This window comes from Poecilia formosa, unplaced genomic scaffold (assembly GCF_000485575.1).
Source record: "Poecilia formosa unplaced genomic scaffold, Poecilia_formosa-5.1.2 Scaffold5, whole genome shotgun sequence".
In the NCBI taxonomy this organism is placed as follows: domain Eukaryota; kingdom Metazoa; phylum Chordata; class Actinopteri; order Cyprinodontiformes; family Poeciliidae; genus Poecilia; species Poecilia formosa.
The window spans coordinates 5,041,741-5,061,798 of record NW_006799944.1 but is presented as its reverse complement, the minus strand read 5'-3'; the positions used below and the strand labels follow the sequence as shown (position 1 = coordinate 5,061,798).

Genomic DNA, 20,058 nt, shown 5'->3' with positions numbered 1-20,058 from the left:
GCCTAGTTCTGCTTTCTGAAACACACCAGCAGTTTACTGCTGAGCTAAACAGTTGAATCATTTATGAAATCCTTGTGTTTTTGCAGGACATTTACTGTCAGACGTTTTGCACTGTCCAGCATTTTGCCCATCATTCAGGAAGTTGAAAACTTAGAGCACTGATTATTTGATTAAGGCACATCAAAAATTCATGGGCTAATCCATTACTGAGATATTCCAGTAGAGACGCAAACAGGAAAGAAAAAAAAAGAGAGAGAAATTGCAGGGTAAGCAATCACCCGCAGCCAAACAACGGACAAGAGAGACTTCTGGTTGAGTTGTCGCATGCGTTCTTCGACTGCCTAGGAACGAACTGGTGGAAATTCAAACGTTTCTGCATTAGCACTGCTTTGTAAGCCCATCCTGTCCACTTCTTCTTCAATTATTTCCTGTATTTCCCAGAATGCCACTCCACAAAACCCCCGGAGAACAGGCGTGAACTTGTTGCTTCCAGATGAGTTACGTATACTGTATGTGTGGGTAGAAGTGGGAATAACAATAGAGATAGTAGGAGCCAGAGAGCTGATTTTTTTTTTCCACTCAAGAAAAAATGAGTCACACTCCTACTCAAAACACAGCGAGCCTTGTGCCGCGTTGCCGATGGAGAAGTAGGTACCTTGGCCTCTTCGCTGCTTCACAGCATCTGTGTAACTCAGGTAAGGCCTCGGCTTTTTCAGCTGCAGAGGATTTGCTTAACAAAATAAGAAGCAACGGAATACTGCTGCAGAATAAGAGTCCCATGTTTAAAAGAGGTTCAAATCGGTGTTCATATGAAGCTTGTTATTTCTAGGTAAGCAAATAAGGTATATTTTACATTATATTTTTAAGAAACCCACATTTCTGTATTAAAAATGTGATTTTTTTTTTTAAATTTTGCTGGTGTGGTGTGATATTCTAACCTTTAATGTCATATTCTTATTTGCTCTAAGTGGAAAATCGTCATAATTCAAAGAAATAAAGGCTTAAAAACATCAATCTCCGTGTAATTTATCACAATCTCGTGTTGCATTGAGCCTGTTAAGCTACTGAAATAAAGGAACTTTTCAAATTAATTGAATTTGGCTGTGTATATACAGAGCCCTCTATGCAAACTCACACTGAAAATCTTGTAAAACGTCAACTACAGTACCTTCATGCAAGGGTCAGGGGGCAATTTAATAATGATGACTTACAGCGACACTTTATTTCCTTTTGGGATCAATAAAGTATTTTTGAATTTAAATAATATCGTATGTATTTATAAAAGATCAGATTTATGTCTTATAACTGTGATTACTTTGATAGAATGTAAATTTAAGCCCACTGACAAACCTTGTTTAGTTACTAGTTGAGTCCATTAGACATTTATTTAGAAAGTCCTGTTACTTCACATAATCTATGCACTCTGGCACCTTTCCCAGAGCCTTAGGAAGTGAAACAGGCCCGCAGCATCACAGGTCCTCCACTGTACATAACAGTGTGCTTGAGATGCTTTTCCACATATTTGGTTGTTTAATTCCAACCAAACACAAAGGGAGAATTTGTTGCTGAAATCAATCTTAGTTTTGTCTGACCAGTTAAAATCCCAGCATCAGTTAGCAAAAAAAAAAAAAATGTTTTTTCTGATGTGCTGTTCAGAATAACCAGTCAGCTTGCAGATAGTTTTATAAAGTTTTATAAAGACTTGGTGACCCCAGTTAATATTTAGTTTGTTTAACAATTAACTTCTGAGATTTTATTTCACTTCCCTATCCATCGTGCTCACTGCGTGTGGAAAGGTAAACATTGGTCGTTGTCTCTTCTTGTCTGAGACCGATTGTCTTAAACTAGCTGATTATTGCTCTGACTGTACATAAACAGTATGGGCAAGCTTAGAACAGTAGCTTGGCCTCCATGACACATCATATACATTTTTACTTCAGGGGAAAAGTAAAGAAATAAGGTTCCTGTTCTTACCAACTACTTCCGTTAGAGGAACAGTTAGGTGTGCCAAAATGGTGAAGCCTCTATAACTTTTCGTAGTCAGCCGCCTCATATAAGGGAAATGCATTCCCATTATATGAGGATGTTCATGCTCACAACATGCTATCTGTAGTTATTTCTGAATCAACCGACCTGGCAGACTGAGTTATATTGAGTCATAAAATGATCACATGGGGATCGTAAACACCGGTGAAGCAATCCAGTAGCTAAAAGTCTGTGTGTCTGACATGGTTGTGAGGACAGGGAGGTCGAAAAGAGCTACGAGTTTACTAATCAACCTGAACCTCTTTTTGAGAGAAACAAAGAAACAAATCAGGTGTATCGGAGTGAATCGCCGTTTAGTGATGTCTAACTTTCAATGAGGGTCTTTTCCCTTTCCAGTGGAGCAACAGGCACCTCTGTTCAGGCCCTTTTTTTATTATGTTTTGTTTCATCCATGTTAAAGCAGGGGAGAAACTTTGTGTGTGACAAGACGAACAAGAAGCCCCTGTGGAGTAAAATAAATCATACTCCTATCAGTATCAGCAGGCAGGTGGGGGATCAGGCGGCTTGCTAAAAATCAACGCTGCAGCTTTAAATGCAATGCCAGTCGGCGTCCCCGGCATGTTTCACTGGGTTTCTGTTAGCTATAACAAAAGCAAGCTCACTTGGCTTGCTAAGACTTGCTCTGGCCTCACATGATAAAGCAACAACTCCTTACCCACCCATCCCTCTGTCTGCTGCAGCTCCAAGATACTCTTCAGAGCACATGAACACAAGTCGCTTGTAAAGAGAAAAGCCTCATGACTGGTGTTTTGCACATACCTCTTTCGAGTAGCTAATCAGTTAGCTGCAGCATTTGGGCTAATCTGAACATCCTGTCAGGCAGGCCGGAGGCATGATCGCAACGTCCTCAAATACAACATTGTCGTATTTGGACCTGGAGTTGTACGGCAACGTTTTGACCCCTTGTGGGGATTAGGAGACTTAACTGTGACTTGCAAGAGTGTTCATGCTTTTTGAACTTGTTGCACATTTTGTCTCGCTGCAACCACAAACACTGGGGTATTTCATAGGGATTTTACTTGCAGGAAGTGGTGCTTAACCGTGAAGCAGAAAAAAATGTCTATCGGAGTTACTGCTGATAAGATCCAGCGCAACTAATTTAAGAGCCACCTACATAGAGTCCACCTGTGTGGCCGAACTTTTTTCATACATATGTGTGAGCGGCATTCAGGATGTGACGGAGCAGCCAGGTTGACTCTAACGTACACACCACTACGATTTCAGGACAAATTTGTGCTCGTCTCAAAAACTGTCTTTTCCTATTCTAACCACAAACCTTAAAGAATTTTATTGGGATTTTTTTGTGATGGATCAAAACAAAATTCTGCAAATAGCAAAAAAATTACTTAAAGGGTAATTTTTTTTTTTTTTTAACAAATAAAAATCTGTTGGGTGCATTTGTATTTAATTCTATGGCAACTTTGGAGGAGTTACACATATAAACAGCTCAGGTGGAGGACAACTCTTTCACAAACCTGGCCCTAATGAAAGACTGACCACAAATAGCCACTGTTTAAATAAAGCACTAAGAAGTCCCATTTGCGGTTAAGCACAAGCCACGAAGAAGGTGATCTGGTCAGATTAATTTTATGGCCTACAAAACAAAGTGTGTGGCAGAAAACTAACACACCATGTCACTTTGAACACACCATCCTGCACGGCAAAACACAGAGGCCACAACATCCTGCTGTGGAGAGGAGCTTAGGGGTTTATGTCTGAGTGGCCCAGACTGAAATCTAATTAAGGAAGTCTCTTTCTTTTGAGAACTGATGTTCGTAGAAACAATTTACACATTCTGACTGTGCTTTAGGAATTTTGCAAAAAAAAAAAAATAAATAAATAAAATGGATTAAATGTTTGGTCTCTTTGCAAACATGGGTGAAATACTCCAATAGACTTGCATCTATTGTTGAAGCAAAACACATCTTCACAAATTATTGACCCTATTGCAGGCTGGACAGAAAGGCACACCACACTTTTCAGATTTTGATTTGTGAAAAAGAAAAACATCATTTTACCTAGACAATACACATAAGGGGATTTGTGTGAAATCCCCCCGCAAAAAAAACAAAAACAAACAAAAGAAACATTTTAGTGGTTCCAATGCCACAAGAGATGAAAAAAAATACTTTCAAAGGCTGATCATGCATGTGTTCAGCTCCACCACACAAAGTTAGCTTTTCTACTGGCAACCATAAAACGTGCAATGTTGACAGCCGATGAATCCAACCAAGCCCAGTATGAGTCACGAAAGTAAAGTCGACCATTGTGTTTATTTTCACACAATCTCCTCTCTTTGAACTATTTTCTTACGTAACCACATGGTCAATTACACGCCCATTAATCAATTGTGTTTGCATCTTTTATTGGTCCGAATTAGACTTTCAGTTCCGTCTGTGCTTGTTTCAGTTTCAATTAGCATAATTTGCGGTGATCCGTTTTATTGTTGCGGTGATGACAACGCTCGAAAACAACAGGCCCAGATGATGAAAGCCCACAGGCAGAGGAGTAGGATTCAGTCTACTTGGCCAAACTTAATAACCCCAGATCTGTTACAGCAATTCAGGAAAGGCATCTGAATGCAGCAGTGCAGTTTTTCCCCCTTACTCTCATTCACTTGGACAGGCAATGACGTTCGCTCGCCTGGTCTGGAATCTGCGACTGCTGCCAGTGAGAGTTGTGAATGGGGTGGCAGGCAGGCAGGCAGGCAGCACCTCTCTGTCTCTCTCTCTTTTACACACACACACACACGCACACACACACACACACACACTGAGCTTAGGTTCGACTGCACTGATTTTTGCTCGCGCGTCACAGTGGCTAAGTTCAGGTTACATTTAAACAAAAGAATTCATCCCCACGCCCCTCATCTTTTAACACACGGACACATAAATCTACAACGTACCCTGGTATTAAACCTCCCTCTGGCTACATGTCGGCATTAAACGCTAAGCAGAGCCAACAACCAAACAGATCTCACTGAAAAAGACAGAGAGAGAGAGAGAGAAAGAGAGAGAGAAAGAGGGAAAAGAAATCCATTTTAAACCTGCAGGAAAATTCTGTTCTTTTCTGTCTTTTTTTTTTTCTTTTTCTCTCAGCTGACAAAACTCAAGAGTGTTACAGATGAGAACATCTGCATTTCCTGCTGCTTGGACACGGTGATCAGAACTGTTGGCGGTCAGATGATACAGGGATGACCACGCTGGAGACGGGGCCGCTTCGTTTCACTGCGTTCATCTCGCACAGGGACTGGATACTGCCAGAAGGATGGAGCTCGGATGGCTGTAGCCCACTCATTTTGTTATGTAATGATCAATTTGATTAAATAGCTTATGGGCTGCATCAAACTGAAGCCGTGTAACACAATTTAGGTTTACGTAAGGCAGTGGTCACCGCAAAAGGTGGCTCAATACGGCCAGAGCTGCATTTTTCTACCCATAAAGTGGTCCAAAAAAATTATGGTACAGTACAGTGCTGAGGAACAAAGCATGGCCAGCCAGGTCCAATGTGAAAAGGTAATTGATGCCTAAACCTAATAATCGGTTGTGCTATCATTTGGCAGCAAAATCTTGCTATCGAGCATTGAGATATAGCCACGGAGGAAGTTTAACCCTCACTTCTTTACAGAGTTGCTTTTTTATTTATTTATTTATTTTTTAATTATATCTCTTAATGCGATTCCTCAGCATCCCAAAACTTTAGAAATGACTTTATAACCCTGTCCAGACTGACTTCATGATTTATTTTTTTTTATCGTCAGCTTTCTATTTTTTTAGATTAGGGAATGATTTGTTGCTTTTGGTTTACTTCGTGTTGTTAGACATGTTCGGTCTAAGGATATTTTTATAGGCAACATTCTAGTTAAACTGAACGTGGTTCATTATATTGGCAATTAAAGCTTCAAACATGGCCAGGTTGGTTTAGAAAGCTTTTTTTCCTCTTATAAAGGAAATTCTTATTTGAACGCTTGTTTTTACATTTTCTTGAAAATGATCTGAAACATTCAAATGTGACACCAAAAACAAAAGCAGAAGATGTCTTATAAAGCTGGCAAATACTTTTTCCATATCTCTCTGCTCTGTGTCCAAGGAGCGATATTTGGTCGACAGAGCGCCTGTATTCTGCTGGGTGCATCAGTAGCGTTTTAATTCTGTGCATGGCTGTCACTCACACTGTTTTACTGATGCAGGATGTGTGAGGACGCTGGCATAAACAAGCCAAAGGCTGCAGTGTAAACTGGGCCTTCCTGTTGTGCGTGGCTGGGAGCTTTTTGGACAGACAAGGTTTGCCTCTCCCTTCAGCTTCTGCTCGAGATGATTGCACATAAACAAACAAAGAGTAAACAGTCTTTATTTGCTCCATTTACATTCTCCGGCCCGTTGCTAGTCCGTGATCCGAGGTGAACCTGTGCGCTTGCTCGCTCTGCCACGCTTTCGCATGAGGGAGACGCTCCCGGCACACGGGGCAACGTGTGTGTGTGTGTGTGTGTGTGGTGGGGGAATCTGCAGCGCACTGGCACTGGGCCGTGTAATACAAAACCTCTAATGATTCTCACCGGTAAACGATTTGACCAGGAATGGACTCGCAACAACCTGTGACATGTTTTGGAGGGGCCACGGCTGCAAATCTGCAGGGGCAGCCTCAACCTGAAGCATTTATAGAGACGTTGATAAAGCTGCTCAGAAACTTCAAATATTGCCTCAGAGAGGCCGTGTTTTTCCTAGGAACGACGGGCCGAGCGAGCCCCAACAGAGCTGCTGGGACAAGGTGGATCTGCTGTGGTCATTAGCTGCTCTTATTAATTCATGAACCTCGATTCTGCCGGCCCGTTTGTTCTCCACTGCCATTAAACAAGCACGCAGTCTGATCCATACGCAAATGTGCTTCTGAAATACCTCGTCAGCTTTCTAGTTATTTGCTTCATGATTCCTCCCAAAACACTCTCTGTCATCGCTGCCAAGAACTGTAATTACATGAAAGGTAGAGCTGGAAAAGCTGCTAAAAAGTTCACCAGGTAGGTAAATTGGGAAACCACGTGTGTCTCCAACCTCAGATGAGCACCTTTCGCCAATGCACTGGCTTTAAATTCCTCATGGTGAACGGAATGATGTCTGTGGTGAGCATGAACGGGTTCTGCAGAGTTTTCCAAGGAAGAGGGATGCTGGAGTTGAATCAGAAATAGGCCTGTCACGATAACAAATTTTGCTGAGCGATTAATTGTCTAAAAAATTATTGCGATAGCTAAATACACTATTTTCAAAAGAACACGTAACACTGTGTTATTTTGTTGTTTAGTTTATTTAGAACTAAATAAACTAAACAACCAAAAACAAAAATAAAATGGATTCTCAGTCTCCATTAACAAAATACGTATTTGAATAAAAACTAAACAACATGAAGCCAAAGTGAAAATAAATACTGCATTCAACCAAAAGAGTGCAGATTATGAAGTGATGAATTAATTGCACATTTGAGTGAGATTTGACAATTTCGCTGAAAGAGTCACAAAAACTCTGATGGAGTTGACATCTGACTGAGTTGACGAAATGCCAAACTACCTCAATTTATATGATGTTATTCTGAAGGAGGCCATATTGTAGCTTGTCAGGTCCATGAAATCTTTACAGTTTACCAAAATTAAGCTTTTATTTCACAAAATTTCATCAAAGTTTTGTAAATTGTCAGTTATGGTGCTGACACATCATGGTTGTGACAAGCAACTTAGGAATAAAACAGAAGAAAAAAACTAAAGAATAACATAAGCTAACCAGAGCTAACTAGCCCTCTTAGCAAAGGAAGAGAAAAGAAGTGATCATGGGGTCTTCAGAAGTTCTGGTGCCCCCCAATAATGCCTGATAATAATGCCCCCAAAACATTCTTTTCATGTCTGACGGTGTTGACAAAAACTAGGGACAAATTTCAATGGAGTTGGAAAATATATAAAAATGATTTTTAATTCAATTTATCAATACTTTTATAATTATTTATATGACTACTTATACTTGTCATAATATATAATTTTAGCATTTCTTTAATTGTTTTAAACTATTATAATGTGTTGAGTTCTGCTCCTGGACAAGGGATTTTACAGGCATCATCCACCGACTACAATGTTTAAATTAAAAAAAATATTCAGCAAACACGAGAAACATATACATTGTTGTGCTCACATGACCCAGGTTAGTTTAGTCAGATATTTGAAAAAATATATATTTTGTGTATGTTTTATTCAAATTTTGTGCTTTATCCGTAGGACCTGTTTTGTCCCTATTCTCAAGAATCACTAAGGGGATTTCCCCAACTGGGAGCTTGCTGAATGTGACAGGTAGCCAATCAGAAAATTACGGAGGGGAATCCCAAACAGCTGACACGGTGCAACCCAAAATCCAGCGGATATTGGAGATGATATGTGGAAACAACATTAATATTTATTCAACATTTCGTGCAAAGAAGATAGAAATGACAAAGGGTGACATAAATAGGTTATAATGATTTTCATTCAGTCAGAACTTTACGCTGATTTTAGCCACATGCGTCACAGGTAGATTCTAGTAAAGCATTGATTAATGCCTGGTTTTAAAATTAGTTAACTGGACTTGTAGCCATTATTTTGTGCCCATGTGGCTGGACACCACACTGCACGATCGAACCGGATCGAACCATTATACCTAGGATTTCTGTCGGCTAATGTGTCTCTCAGGTTTTGAAAATGGGCCGACAGTCGGCCGACAACTCGTGTAGTGTGCGCTGTGCATTACACTAAGGAAATGAAGAAGGGAGGGTCAGTGGAGAGCACCGGAGATGAGCCTTTTTTCATTCAGTGTCATCAAGAGAAAGGGAAAAAAAGGCAGGAAGAGACGATAAAGTCGACAATTAAAATTAAGTCGATAGGTTTAATTTATCGTGCGATTAATTGATTTATCGTTTATCGCGACAGGCCTAATCAGAAACTCACCCAGCAATGGTTAACAATTGTGAGTGTGTGAATAACGTCAATTGCTGACGTTAAATGAGAAATCTGAACCTCCAAGTACAGAATGTCACTTTACAGCCACAAACTTCAAGGTAGCTTATTCGATTTTCATAGACAGACAAACACAACGCAGAAAAAAAGCTAAGCGACGCACACGTTTGAATTTAAATATGATGCAGAATCCTGAAATGAAAATTTGTTTTTGGTTTAACACTACATCCCATAAAAATTTTGAAACAGTAGACAAAATGGGAAAATAGACGTAACCACATGCAGTATAAACTACATGTGATAAAGGCATATTGTGTTACAATAGCCAGACCTATATAATCTGTGGCGATGCATGAAAACTGACTGCAGTTTAGTTTGCAAAGAAAAAAGCCTCATGGTTGAAAACAAGGCATCTCCCTGGCACGATGCTGCCATGACTGTGTTTCACCAACTGTATCTGAAACTGTTTCTGTGAACAGTGTCGACTTTTGGAAAGCATCATTCACAGAAATCTTCTCTGCATTGATGACATTTTTCACTGTAGACCGAAAAATCTCCAAATTATTTGTTCTTTTGATGTGAAAAATATTTTTAGGATGTACTCCAGTTACTGACCTGCTGTGTCGTTGTTTCAGAGTTTGTTTTTTTGTGTGTGTGTGTGTGTGTGTGGGTGTGTGTGTGTGTGTGTGTGTGTGTGTCAATTTAACAATATGGCGGTATTTATAATTATCAAAGCGTTTGGGGGTGAGAAAAATCTTATGGGAACATTATAATGCCTTTTTACTATTTTACTATTTCTGTAGACTTTTGTTCTTGTTTTTTTTGGTTGAGCTTTGCGTTTTGCGTAAAGTTTTTTGCTCTCAATTTTTTACTTATGGACCATTGTTATTTTCCGTAACTGTGGCAACAAGGTGTTTGTTGTTTTTTTTTTTTGCTTTTGTCTGTTTACTTTTTACAACAAGGCACATCCTCAGCTCAAATAAATATCTGAACTATGACCCCAAAATCCAGTGCAATTTAAAAAGGAGACGTCATGAATGCAGAGCAGGATGAGAAAAGTAGAGAGAGAAGGAAGACTTTCAAACCATCTCTCCCGTAGATAATAATAATAATAATAATAATAATAATAATAATAATAGGCGAGGATCATATCCCCGACTCCAACGTCTCTCTGGCGCAGCTTTCGAATCAAATGACCAGACAGAGATTTCAAAAGGAGCAGCAAATGCAAGTGAGGTGGATTAGCAGTGTTGCTAACAACTGATGGTATCCTCCAGGACATGTTTCTGTGGAATATCATCTCTGCTGCCCGGATCCTGAGCTGTTGTTATGTCACCAGGGTCATGGGACTGAGATACGGCAACGGGTTTACAGTCAGAAGCTTTTTCAGATTACAATACTGACTGCTACAGGAGATCCCTCTGCCCACGGGATCACCATCCACTGTGACGTTTTGAAGTTACTTGAACGATATGATTTACAACAACATTTAGTTTCCCTTTGGGAGTATTTTTTTATTATTTGAATTTTACTGTCTTCTGTTTTCGTTTACATTTCACACTCCCATGTCACCAATCTAGTGACAGATTCATCCCACTTAAGGAGAGAGTAGGGAAATAAAAAAAAACAGCTGACGACTACAATAAAAAGTACAAATGCAAAAGCTGCAGAGACCGACACACCGATTCCTACAAAGAAGATACCAGTTCTCACTCCATGCCCAGATTCGGGCTTTCTTCCTCAAAAGGAGGAGATAATGGACCCTGCTATCAATTCAGACCCACAGTTGAAGCTGCATGTGGCCTTCTCAAGACATTTGACTCTTTTCCACACTGACAGCCAGAGAGCCTCTCTTTGCAGCCCCCCCTGCATAGATTTCAACACCGGTCACGTCATCGGATCGCCATCCAAACGCCAGCCGCCAGCCTACACTCATGTATTCCCTGTGCAGAAAGGAGTTATTTCTCCCTGCCTCAATGCGTGCTTCATCGCACAGAGACGTTGCGAAAGAGCGCCTTCATTTGCACAGACAGCGAAAGCGGATGTGTGAGGCAGACCCCCCACCCGCCCCCCTTTACATATGTGTTGGAGAAGCGGGGTAAAGTGGGGAGGGGGGGGGGAGCATAAGATCAGTCAAAAATCAGAGGGAATAAAACAACCTGCGAGGATGATTAGAGATTTCATTTGACAACAAGAAGAGAATACATGATTGTGTTTTGATGTTTAGTTATCTATTGCATAAGCACCCCCCTCCCCCCCCTCCCTTCTCTCTGTTGCATCTGTAGGGTCTACCTGAGCCTACGATCCGCAGGCTGCTGCTATCTCTGCGATCATTTCCATCTTTTCTGCACACTGAGCGCAAAATGTCACCCAGCCGGAGCCTGCCCCCCCACCCCCCTCCCTCTATGCACACACATAGCTTCTTTCGACTTACCCTCTCTCGCTTTTAGCAGTACAGTGTTGGCTACTATGTTCTCCAGCTCCATCAAAAAGAGGAAAATCCTAAATGCTGAGCGCGCGCGCGGAGGGGGGCAGGGGGGGGGGTGGGGGGAGGGGGGAGAGAGGGAGGGTTTGGGTTACTGGAGCTTCTGCAGCGAAAAACAGCGTCCTTCAGCCGGTGCCGGCGGCGGGGATTGTTTCCTTCACTCCTCGTCGAGATCCGAGCAGATTTCTCTCATATCAAAGTCGTAAAAGATAAAACAGGATGACATAGGTTTGCTTGCAGTGTAAGTTGGGCATGGTTCTTGTTGTGGGCTGGACGTGCGGCGCTGCATTTCTACTCCAGTCCCCCCAAAACCATTCCATGCGTAATACGGGTGCGAAATGATGTCCGAAGCGGAAAACGGCCAACTTGGAGGATCTCGACGCCAGCGAATCGGGGATTCTCGGCGGATCCTTTACGCCGACACACCAGGGCAGCACCAGCTTTACAACGGCAGAGGTTGGCTGAGTGCACCAGAGAGGACATCGGCTCGGCGCCCCCTCCTCCTTCTGCTGGTGCGTAATCAGCGTAGGCTGGGCCTCTGTGCCACAGCGGCGTCAAGCTGCAGGCATTACAGCCAGCAGAATATGCATCAAAATAAAAGCACGTACAAATAATATAAATACATCTCGACCGGGCCAGGTTTTAGAAAAGGGATTAGATGGGCCGGGGGAGGGCCCCAAATATTTTTTTTATTTTTTATTAATGCGTATATTGCATTGTACTTTATATAAAACTCATATGAGATGAAGTGATTTAATATTTGTGGGATTTTTGTGAATGTAAGCAATAGTATTTGGAAAAAGGTGACAGACCTGGAGGTGCTGAGAATGATCTTTGATCATGACAGTGACATACAGAAGATGTGTATGAAGTGTGAGCAGCAATCAGCATTGAGGTTAATTCTGATGATTCTGATTATGAGGCAAATGATGAAAACACTAGTTATGTTCCTCCAAGCAAGATATTTATGTCAAAAAATGGTGAGAAGCATCGGTCTTCATCTCCATGTAAACTCCAAGGAAACTATGTGCTGAAAACATAATGAAGACAGCACCAGGGCCTACGAGTGTGCCAATAAGTCATGTCTAAGACACTGAGTCATGTCAAATATCATTTATGTCCTTCACAAAAATTAATCGTCTTTACTGGTGTCACAGCAGTCAAACCCTTTGTCTGTCTCCATAGTATTTTTGACAATTTATCTTTGGCTTTGAGCTCCAACGTGTTGAGGCCGGAAGGCCTCTTTGTCATCACCCTAATCTTTAATCTGGTCCGTCCACAGATTTAAGCTGTGGCTCTTGCTGGTTGCTTAGTTTCAGTCAGAGGAAACATGTTGGTAAGATTAGAAGTTTACTTTAAACATAAATCAGACACAGATATGAAGAATTTTGGACTTAACTGTATAATATTAATGGGCCTTTAAAAAAAAAAAAACTTGCATCCCGACACTCATGGGTCTATATTGATACTAAAGCAGGCTAATGGCCATTTTCCTTAAGTGCTAAGCTAACAGTGGAGGCAGACAGTTTTGAAACTTCCCACTTCGATCCATACCCTGTGGAATCTGCAGCTAAGCACATAAAAGTCTTTTATCTGTTGATGTTATGATGTAAACGCTCCCTGCTTGAATGCCAGCGTGAAGCTTGAAAATGGATTGAACACAGACAATCATAGTCTAATGTATATCATTATCTCTATCATCATCTCTATTGTGTACCATCATTGTCTTATTAATGATGAATTATGTAAAATGACAAATGGTCAAATGACTGGGAGTGACTTTTCTAATATTGATTTGTTGGAAACGCGCATTGATCTTCGTAAAAGTAATTTCTAAGGGCATCCAGGGATGATTTAGGGGCTATTAGCCATCACTTCGATCGCACTTAATGCTACTTCCTTTGTTGGCATCACATGTCAAGCCAGGGTTCTACCTCAGTCCTTATGGGAAGGGGGCTTTGAAGCCAACTGCATAGAGATGTAATGGAAATAACTAAATAATTTTAGATCGGACTTTTAACTTCTGTCCTGTCTTAAAACACAGCCGTCTCACAGTTGTAAAAAGTATTCATACACCTTTAAGTTATTGACATTTTCTCTCAACTATAATTCTGAATGTGTTTTAATGGAATGTTATGTGTTAAATCTACACACAACCATGGATAATTCTGAGATATAAAAAATCCACAATTTTCTAAATAGTTTCCCAAATCTAAAAAATGTGCCATGCATTTGTATTCAAGCTCCTTTCCTCTGACAATCTCACCGACTGCCTTCAGAAGACATGTTTACTAAACAGAACGCAACGCTGTGTAATTTAATCTTATGATAAATCCAGATGTCCTTTGAAGATCTCAGATGTTTCTTAGGGAACAGTAGAGAACAAACAGTATCATGAAGACCAGAAGGGAGGCCAGGGAGAAAGTGTTTGAGAAGTTTAAAGAAATGGAAAGAGTATGGAGCTACATTGCTGTCCAGTAAAATCAGGGCTGTCCAATTTCCGACCTTATCCTTCTACATCTTTTAGGCGTGTATCTACATAAATCAAATACTTAAATCACTAGCAGAACTCTGCTGAATGTAATGACGCTATTTGACTCAGGTAGACTGGACTATAAACTGCTCCAAAAGCTTGCAGGACGCCTTCCTGTGAGAACTTGAGCTCGGAATCTACACCGACAAGAGGCCTGTGGTAACTCTGGAGGAGCTGCAGAGATCCACCGCACCGAAGGGAGAGTCTGGCAAGGATAAAAGTCACTGAAGGGAAAGAGGTGTGAAAATATATGCAGAAATGTTTTCAAGTTTTTTTCCCAACTTGGGCAAAAATTAATATAATAATATTTCTTCTCTTCTTTTTTTTTGGTGAATATATATATATTACAAACAAACTGAAGTTAAACACTAATTCGCAACTTTTATTTTGAAGTCCTGAGGAAGTCACACGCTTTATAAATTTACTTGAAATCTCTCAGGGAACCTTTCCTTCACAGACAGGCTGTGTGTCCGTCCCCTGCATTAAAACAAGTTGTGATACTAACGACATTAAACATATTGAGCAGCGGAAGAGGGCAAAACCATGTGGCAGTGGCAATAATTGGTTTAATAATGGGCTGCATGCAAAATACGACTCCCGCACGGGAGCTCTGTTACATGATCATCATTAGTCCAAACAATTAACAGGCGGATTATTGACTGATGAGGGCAGATAGGATCGATCTGTCCGGACGCGCCGTGATCTCTACAACAGGACACAGGCTGTCTGATCCACTGATCTGCCTTAATTCAATTGCCACAGAGAATGATGCCTTTTTTCTTGTAGATCTGCAGAGTCCCGTGTAGGAGGTCACTCTGCAGGACGCACCCTGATGGGTTATTCTAAAAATAAACTGCTTTTATAGCAATGCATGCATCAGAGACAGAGGAACGATTAGATGATGTGATTAGATGTTTTCCCAAGCAGCTCCCATAATGACAAACTAATCATTCTTTTATTTGAGAAAGTAGTGCTCATCATTAGCAAATGCAGACATGAAAGCTCACCACATTGTGACAAAATACAAAGTGCTTCTATGTACCCAAAACTACAAACAATAATTTGGGAAAACATTTTTTTTTTTTTTTTACTTTGCTGCCATGATCTTGCAAAACTGAGACGAGCTGATCACAGTTTCCTCCAAACACTTCAAATAAAAATCGACCAGTACAGTAAACTTGATAATTCTGCCCACAAAACACAAAACTCCTCGGATCAAAGGTACAAGTTACCAGTCCGATACAAACTGAGAAAAAGGGCTCGTGAGAAAAAAAAACAAAAACAAAAGAAAACTGCTTTAGTACTCGTCCAAGTTATCCGCTTTGGGAATGGAAAGGCCTCGATCCTTCAGGACCTGCATCTTGACTTTCTCCGTCTCCTGCTTGGCTTGCTGCTGCAGCCGCTGCTCCTCTAGGATCTCTTCGATGGAGACCTGCTGCAGGATGGTATCGCAGGGCTTATCCACGTCCTACAGAAAGACACACACTCCACGTCACAGGCCAACTGTTTGTGACACCTACAACTTTACTAAAGATCTACATGTTATGTCCTCTGCTTCTTCAAACACCGACTCCCCAACTGTTCTGCAACTAATGTTTCATCAAAGGGGGCCAGCAAACAAAATCATCAGCAGCATTTACACCTGTTTACCAGCAATTAAAAAAAAAATTAAATTATGAAAAATACATGACTGATGAAATTAACCGAAAATGGTAAATGAGACTAAATCAGACAAAACTCTAAATCAAAGCGATGATCATGTTAATATCACATCCATACACTTGATCTAGTCTTAATTTAAATAGGTTATACATTAGAAAGAACTATGATTAATGTACAATAACCTCCATGTTTACTGACACCTCTAGCAAATATGTATAAAAATCCTTAAAAATATATTTTTTTCATTGCAGCAGAATAATCTCACGTCAAACAACACGTTTAATTCAGCACATTTACTTGAACTCAAGTACGCCGCCCCTGCTCTCGTTGGCACCCCCTGCTGTTCAGATTTTGTACAACAACCCATGTGACAGAAGGACAACTTTTCTCCTTACACATTACCCGATTAGAGCATACAGGGAAATCTTACTGCTCTTTACACAATCCGTTTAGGTCACCAGAGTCCTTGGTTCTCTATCTTGCTCTCTTCAGCTCACTCACAAGGTTCTTTGTTTCGATTTGGGACTGTGATGACCTTGGAAGAAGGTTAATTTTTGCCTGGTGATCCATTTTTGCGTTGTTTGGCTATGTTTATTGAGTCATTATTCTGTTAAAAGGTCAGATGACACCCTATTTTCACTTTTTTTTTATATAAACACAAAGGGTTTTTTTTGTGTCCTTGAATGTCAAGCAGTCCATTAATCACCAAAATCTTAAGATTTCGATGGGCTTTTGGAAGAGAAGGAAGAAGATCCTGCACAATGAATGACAATCAGCATGATGTGATTTTCCACTAATTTAACGCTACACACGTTGTAGTGTTAAATGTTCTGCAGCACACACCTGCAGTGTGTGCTGCAGAACAGCTCAATCTTAGCCTCATCCGACCATGGTTCCAGTTAAAAATTACAATGCAGTTAAATCTAGTATGTTGGAGAGAAATAGCTTTTATTTTTATACAAATTTCCTAATTTAATAGTAACTCTAGTGGTACATATGAACCAAGTTTAGCTTAGCACCATTTTTTTTCTTTATAGACATTTTCTGGTTTACACAAATGTATGCAGCTCCATAACATAACATAAAAAAAAAAGCCTGTCATCTACTCTTCACACTTTGAAGCGTGGTAAAGATAAATGTCCCTGTGTGTCCTGTTATATTTTTAACTCAGTAGAACAAAGTCATAGATTATTAACCGGAAGTTCCTTGAAACGTCATTATTTTTCAAAAAGCCAGCATTAAAAATAAATGCTTCAGTTACATTATGTTTATATGAAGTGCTAGGAGTTCCATTTGTAACTTGTATTTCTTTATGCGCGACTGTTTCCAGGGTGAATAAATGTAGTCAAAAAAAAAGCTGGATTTCTTTTTCTGCATTTCTCAGAGATATGAAGCTCACGCAATAGAAAAACAAGTTCATTTATAAAGGCTTTTTACACATCGTTATCAGGGGTGATAAAAATAGTGGAGGACTCTGCATGTTTACTGCTAACAGTAGTCATAGAAAGCATTCTGAAGCTAATGTAATAGCACAGGCTGTATTATTGCCAGTACACATTTAGGACTCAATACATGATGTACATTTAGAGTGTGACAAGCTCTATGACTCAGCCTTGCTCTGTGTGTTGGCCTAGAAGGTTGACTGTCGCTGCAGTGCGGTCAAACATCAGTCTAGAGGTCAGTATACCCTGGACAAGAAGAAATCTCCACTACTATTTTCTGTTTTCAAAAGTGTCATTTTTTTTGTTCTTACTGCACTCAAAGTATGTTCAATATTAAAAAATAAAATCTTTTTCTGTAGGGTTTGAACTTTAGACTGAGTGTTTTCAACTTAGTTTTTAAGTGCCTTACATGAAGACAAATTACAGGAGAAATAAAAGGATATTTTGTTTAGCTTTTTAAAGTTACTGTTATTGTTAGCTGCTGCTTATATAGTTCATTCAGTTTTCTAACATGCTCCAACAGCTTTTCTTGTAGATGTTTTTGATGGCATTCCACATACTGAACTTAACTGAATGAAGAACAATTACAAGTCAGTTAACTGTGACAAATACTATACAGGTCAATTATTGAAGCTCATGTGTTGGACATGTGAGAATAAAGATTTCACCTTTAATAACATACATCTGCTTTCATTTTTTTTAATACAAGGATACCTGGAAATTGAGCCTATATCATATCACAGTCACAAGACTATCATAGAGGAACAATCTTAAGTCAGAAGCCTTTTTAGGTTTCTTGCAGGACTGACTGCTACCAGAGATCAGTCCTACCCAGAGAATCACAAGCCACGATGACTAACTGGAAATACTATAAGACATTTAGTTGTCCTTTGGGGTAAATAAATATTTCTTCTTCATTATTGAATTTGAACTGAAATTGTATATTTTGGCAAAGAAACTTTTGCAAATATTCCCACATCAGTATTCCAAATGGGGTGTTTTGATAAGTGCCAAGAACTTGTAAATACATCTTAAAACGTACATTACATTAAACCTATTCTCTTACAATCGAGAAAAAAGAAGAACTCTGTAGTGATACATGAAATCATTATCACCTTTTTCTATAATCTTAACTTATGTTAGCGCATCATCATTGCCACCTGGTAATATTTTCATCTCCTCTGGGCCTTAAGTACAATTATCCTAACACTTGACCAGCAGCAGTTTTGTTGTTGTTGTTGTTTAATTTTTGCAATAACGCAACGCTGCTGGACTCCAGTTTGCATCACAGTAACCAACAAAAAGAGCAAAGTGAGAATGCCAGTACCATCTCTCCAAGCAGAACTACGTTTTCCCCTCTCACGATGAAAATTCCTCTCGGGATGTCTCCAAACTTTTTCCCCACGTGGATGCGCTCCACCGTCTGGTGAAACACTAAATTGGCTGAGAAACAGAAGCAGGACGTATGTCAGAGAGTTGACGGTAAAATATGTACAAATGGTGAACTAATTAAGCAAACTGAACTGATTTCACTTGATTATCTAGAGTGTAAAAAAAAATAAAAGTGGAGCTGATTTAAAGAAGCTGTACCAAACTGGTCGATGCTCCTGAGGTAACCAATCAGAGTTCTGCCATCTCGGAGCAACACCAGGTGCTTTTCTGCAGGGTACAACCGAACACGAAGCGCACTAAATTACACATTTAATATGCATACAAACATTTCAAGTCTCTCCGGAGAAGCATAATGTTCTGTGCAAATGAGGAATAATTGGTGCTTCCAGCTTACTGTCGATGTCGTCAATGAGGCTTGCCGTCCCTGGTACGTAGTTCATCTTGAGCTTCGGTATTTTTCACTTCCAGCACATTTATTTACCGTCAAGCCATGAATATTTCAGAATTTGTTTCTTTTAACATCTGCGCAGGAAGTGTCTTCTTCTTCTTCTTCTTCTTCTTCTTCTTCTTCTACTACTACTACTACTACTACTTCTTCTTCTTCTACGACTACGTAACATAGGTTGCCATGATTTGACTTGCATTACCGCCACCTTCTGGTTCAAGTAAACGGTACTTGCTGCGACAAAAGTGAGCAAATTTCCAATTGCTCTATGAGACTGGAAAAAGAAAAAGAAAAAGAAAAAAAAAACTATACAAGTGTCTTAATATTTCACTCTTTCCTTAAATTTGATTTATTTGTTCTTACCTGGTATATGTATTCCCTCTGGTATTTACAGTTTTAACTCTACATCCATATTTTTGCGAGTACTTAATTTCCAGTACCCACGGAGAGTGATCTCATAAACATTTGTAAAAGAATGGCTTACTCTCAGCTCAGCAAATTCCTGCAAGGTACCCTGATACAAAGTCACCTGGTTTAGCCGTGAAATTTCTTCATTACAGAATATTCCACAGTCAAACAACAGGGAATAACAGCTACTTAATGTGTCAAGCCATGTAAAATCCCAAAAAGACATCAGTGGATAGTGTTATTTTTTGAGTAAAGTTTGCTGCACCATGTTATGGAGTTCTTCTTCAAGAGTTGGCTCAGCAGGTTAGTTAGAGTAAAATTAACTTTTAATGTGTTGGCATATAAAGAGATGTTGGACAATTTAATCTGTCTAACTAAATTTGACAGATTAACTAAGAACTAAGTTTGGGAGTGGGGGTTAGAACATGATGATAGTGCACAAAGTAGGGTCCAACAAGGAAGGATAAGCAAGATATTGGCTTTCCTCACCCCAATCTGACAAAATACTTTTCAGTGAGTTGGCATGAGACTAGTGGGAGGGATGGTCATAAATTCCCACACACTAATTAAATCTGGTGGAAAATATTGAAGCTTTAATATCTCCAAAGGGTTAGTCAACATCATATTAAACCCTATAAAAAATATTTTACTCTGTGTGTAGGGACCCACATATTCCCATAA

General features: G+C 39.9%; 2 protein-coding genes across 3 annotated transcripts in view; both read right to left on the bottom strand.

The window, feature by feature from the left end:
• Nucleotides 1-12,013, bottom strand: part of grk5l (G protein-coupled receptor kinase 5 like) — a 38,781-nt gene extending 26,768 nt beyond the window's left edge. For both annotated transcript variants that reach the window (XM_007564586.2, XM_016678034.1), the window contains exon 1: nucleotides 11,445-12,013. In XM_007564586.2, the coding sequence (XP_007564648.1) occupies nucleotides 11,445-11,496 (52 nt within the window). In that variant the 5' untranslated portion in view covers nucleotides 11,497-12,013. The remainder of the gene's footprint in view (nucleotides 1-11,444) is intronic.
• Nucleotides 12,014-14,574: 2,561 nt separating this feature from the next.
• Nucleotides 14,575-19,094, bottom strand: lsm1 (LSM1, U6 small nuclear RNA associated). The gene is made up of 4 exons (XM_007564577.2): nucleotides 18,919-19,094; nucleotides 18,723-18,791; nucleotides 18,460-18,575; nucleotides 14,575-15,496 (listed from the first exon to the last, which is right to left on the bottom strand). The coding sequence occupies exons 1-4, from the start codon at nucleotides 18,962-18,964 to the stop codon at nucleotides 15,326-15,328; spliced, it is 402 nt and encodes a 133-aa protein (XP_007564639.1). The 5' UTR covers nucleotides 18,965-19,094; the 3' UTR covers nucleotides 14,575-15,325.
• Between the last annotated feature and the right edge of the window lie 964 nt (nucleotides 19,095-20,058).

Coding starts and splice junctions, on each gene's coding strand:
- lsm1 (XM_007564577.2), bottom strand. CDS start 18,964: ATGAACTACGTACCAGGGACGGCAAGCCTCATTGACGACATCGACA. Junction 18,792..18,918: donor CCTCATTGACGACATCGACA/GTAAGCTGGAAG, acceptor TGTACCCTGCAG/AAAAGCACCTGGTGTTGCTC. Junction 15,497..18,459: donor TAGTTCTGCTTGGAGAGATG/GTACTGGCATTC, acceptor GTCTTTCTGTAG/GACGTGGATAAGCCCTGCGA.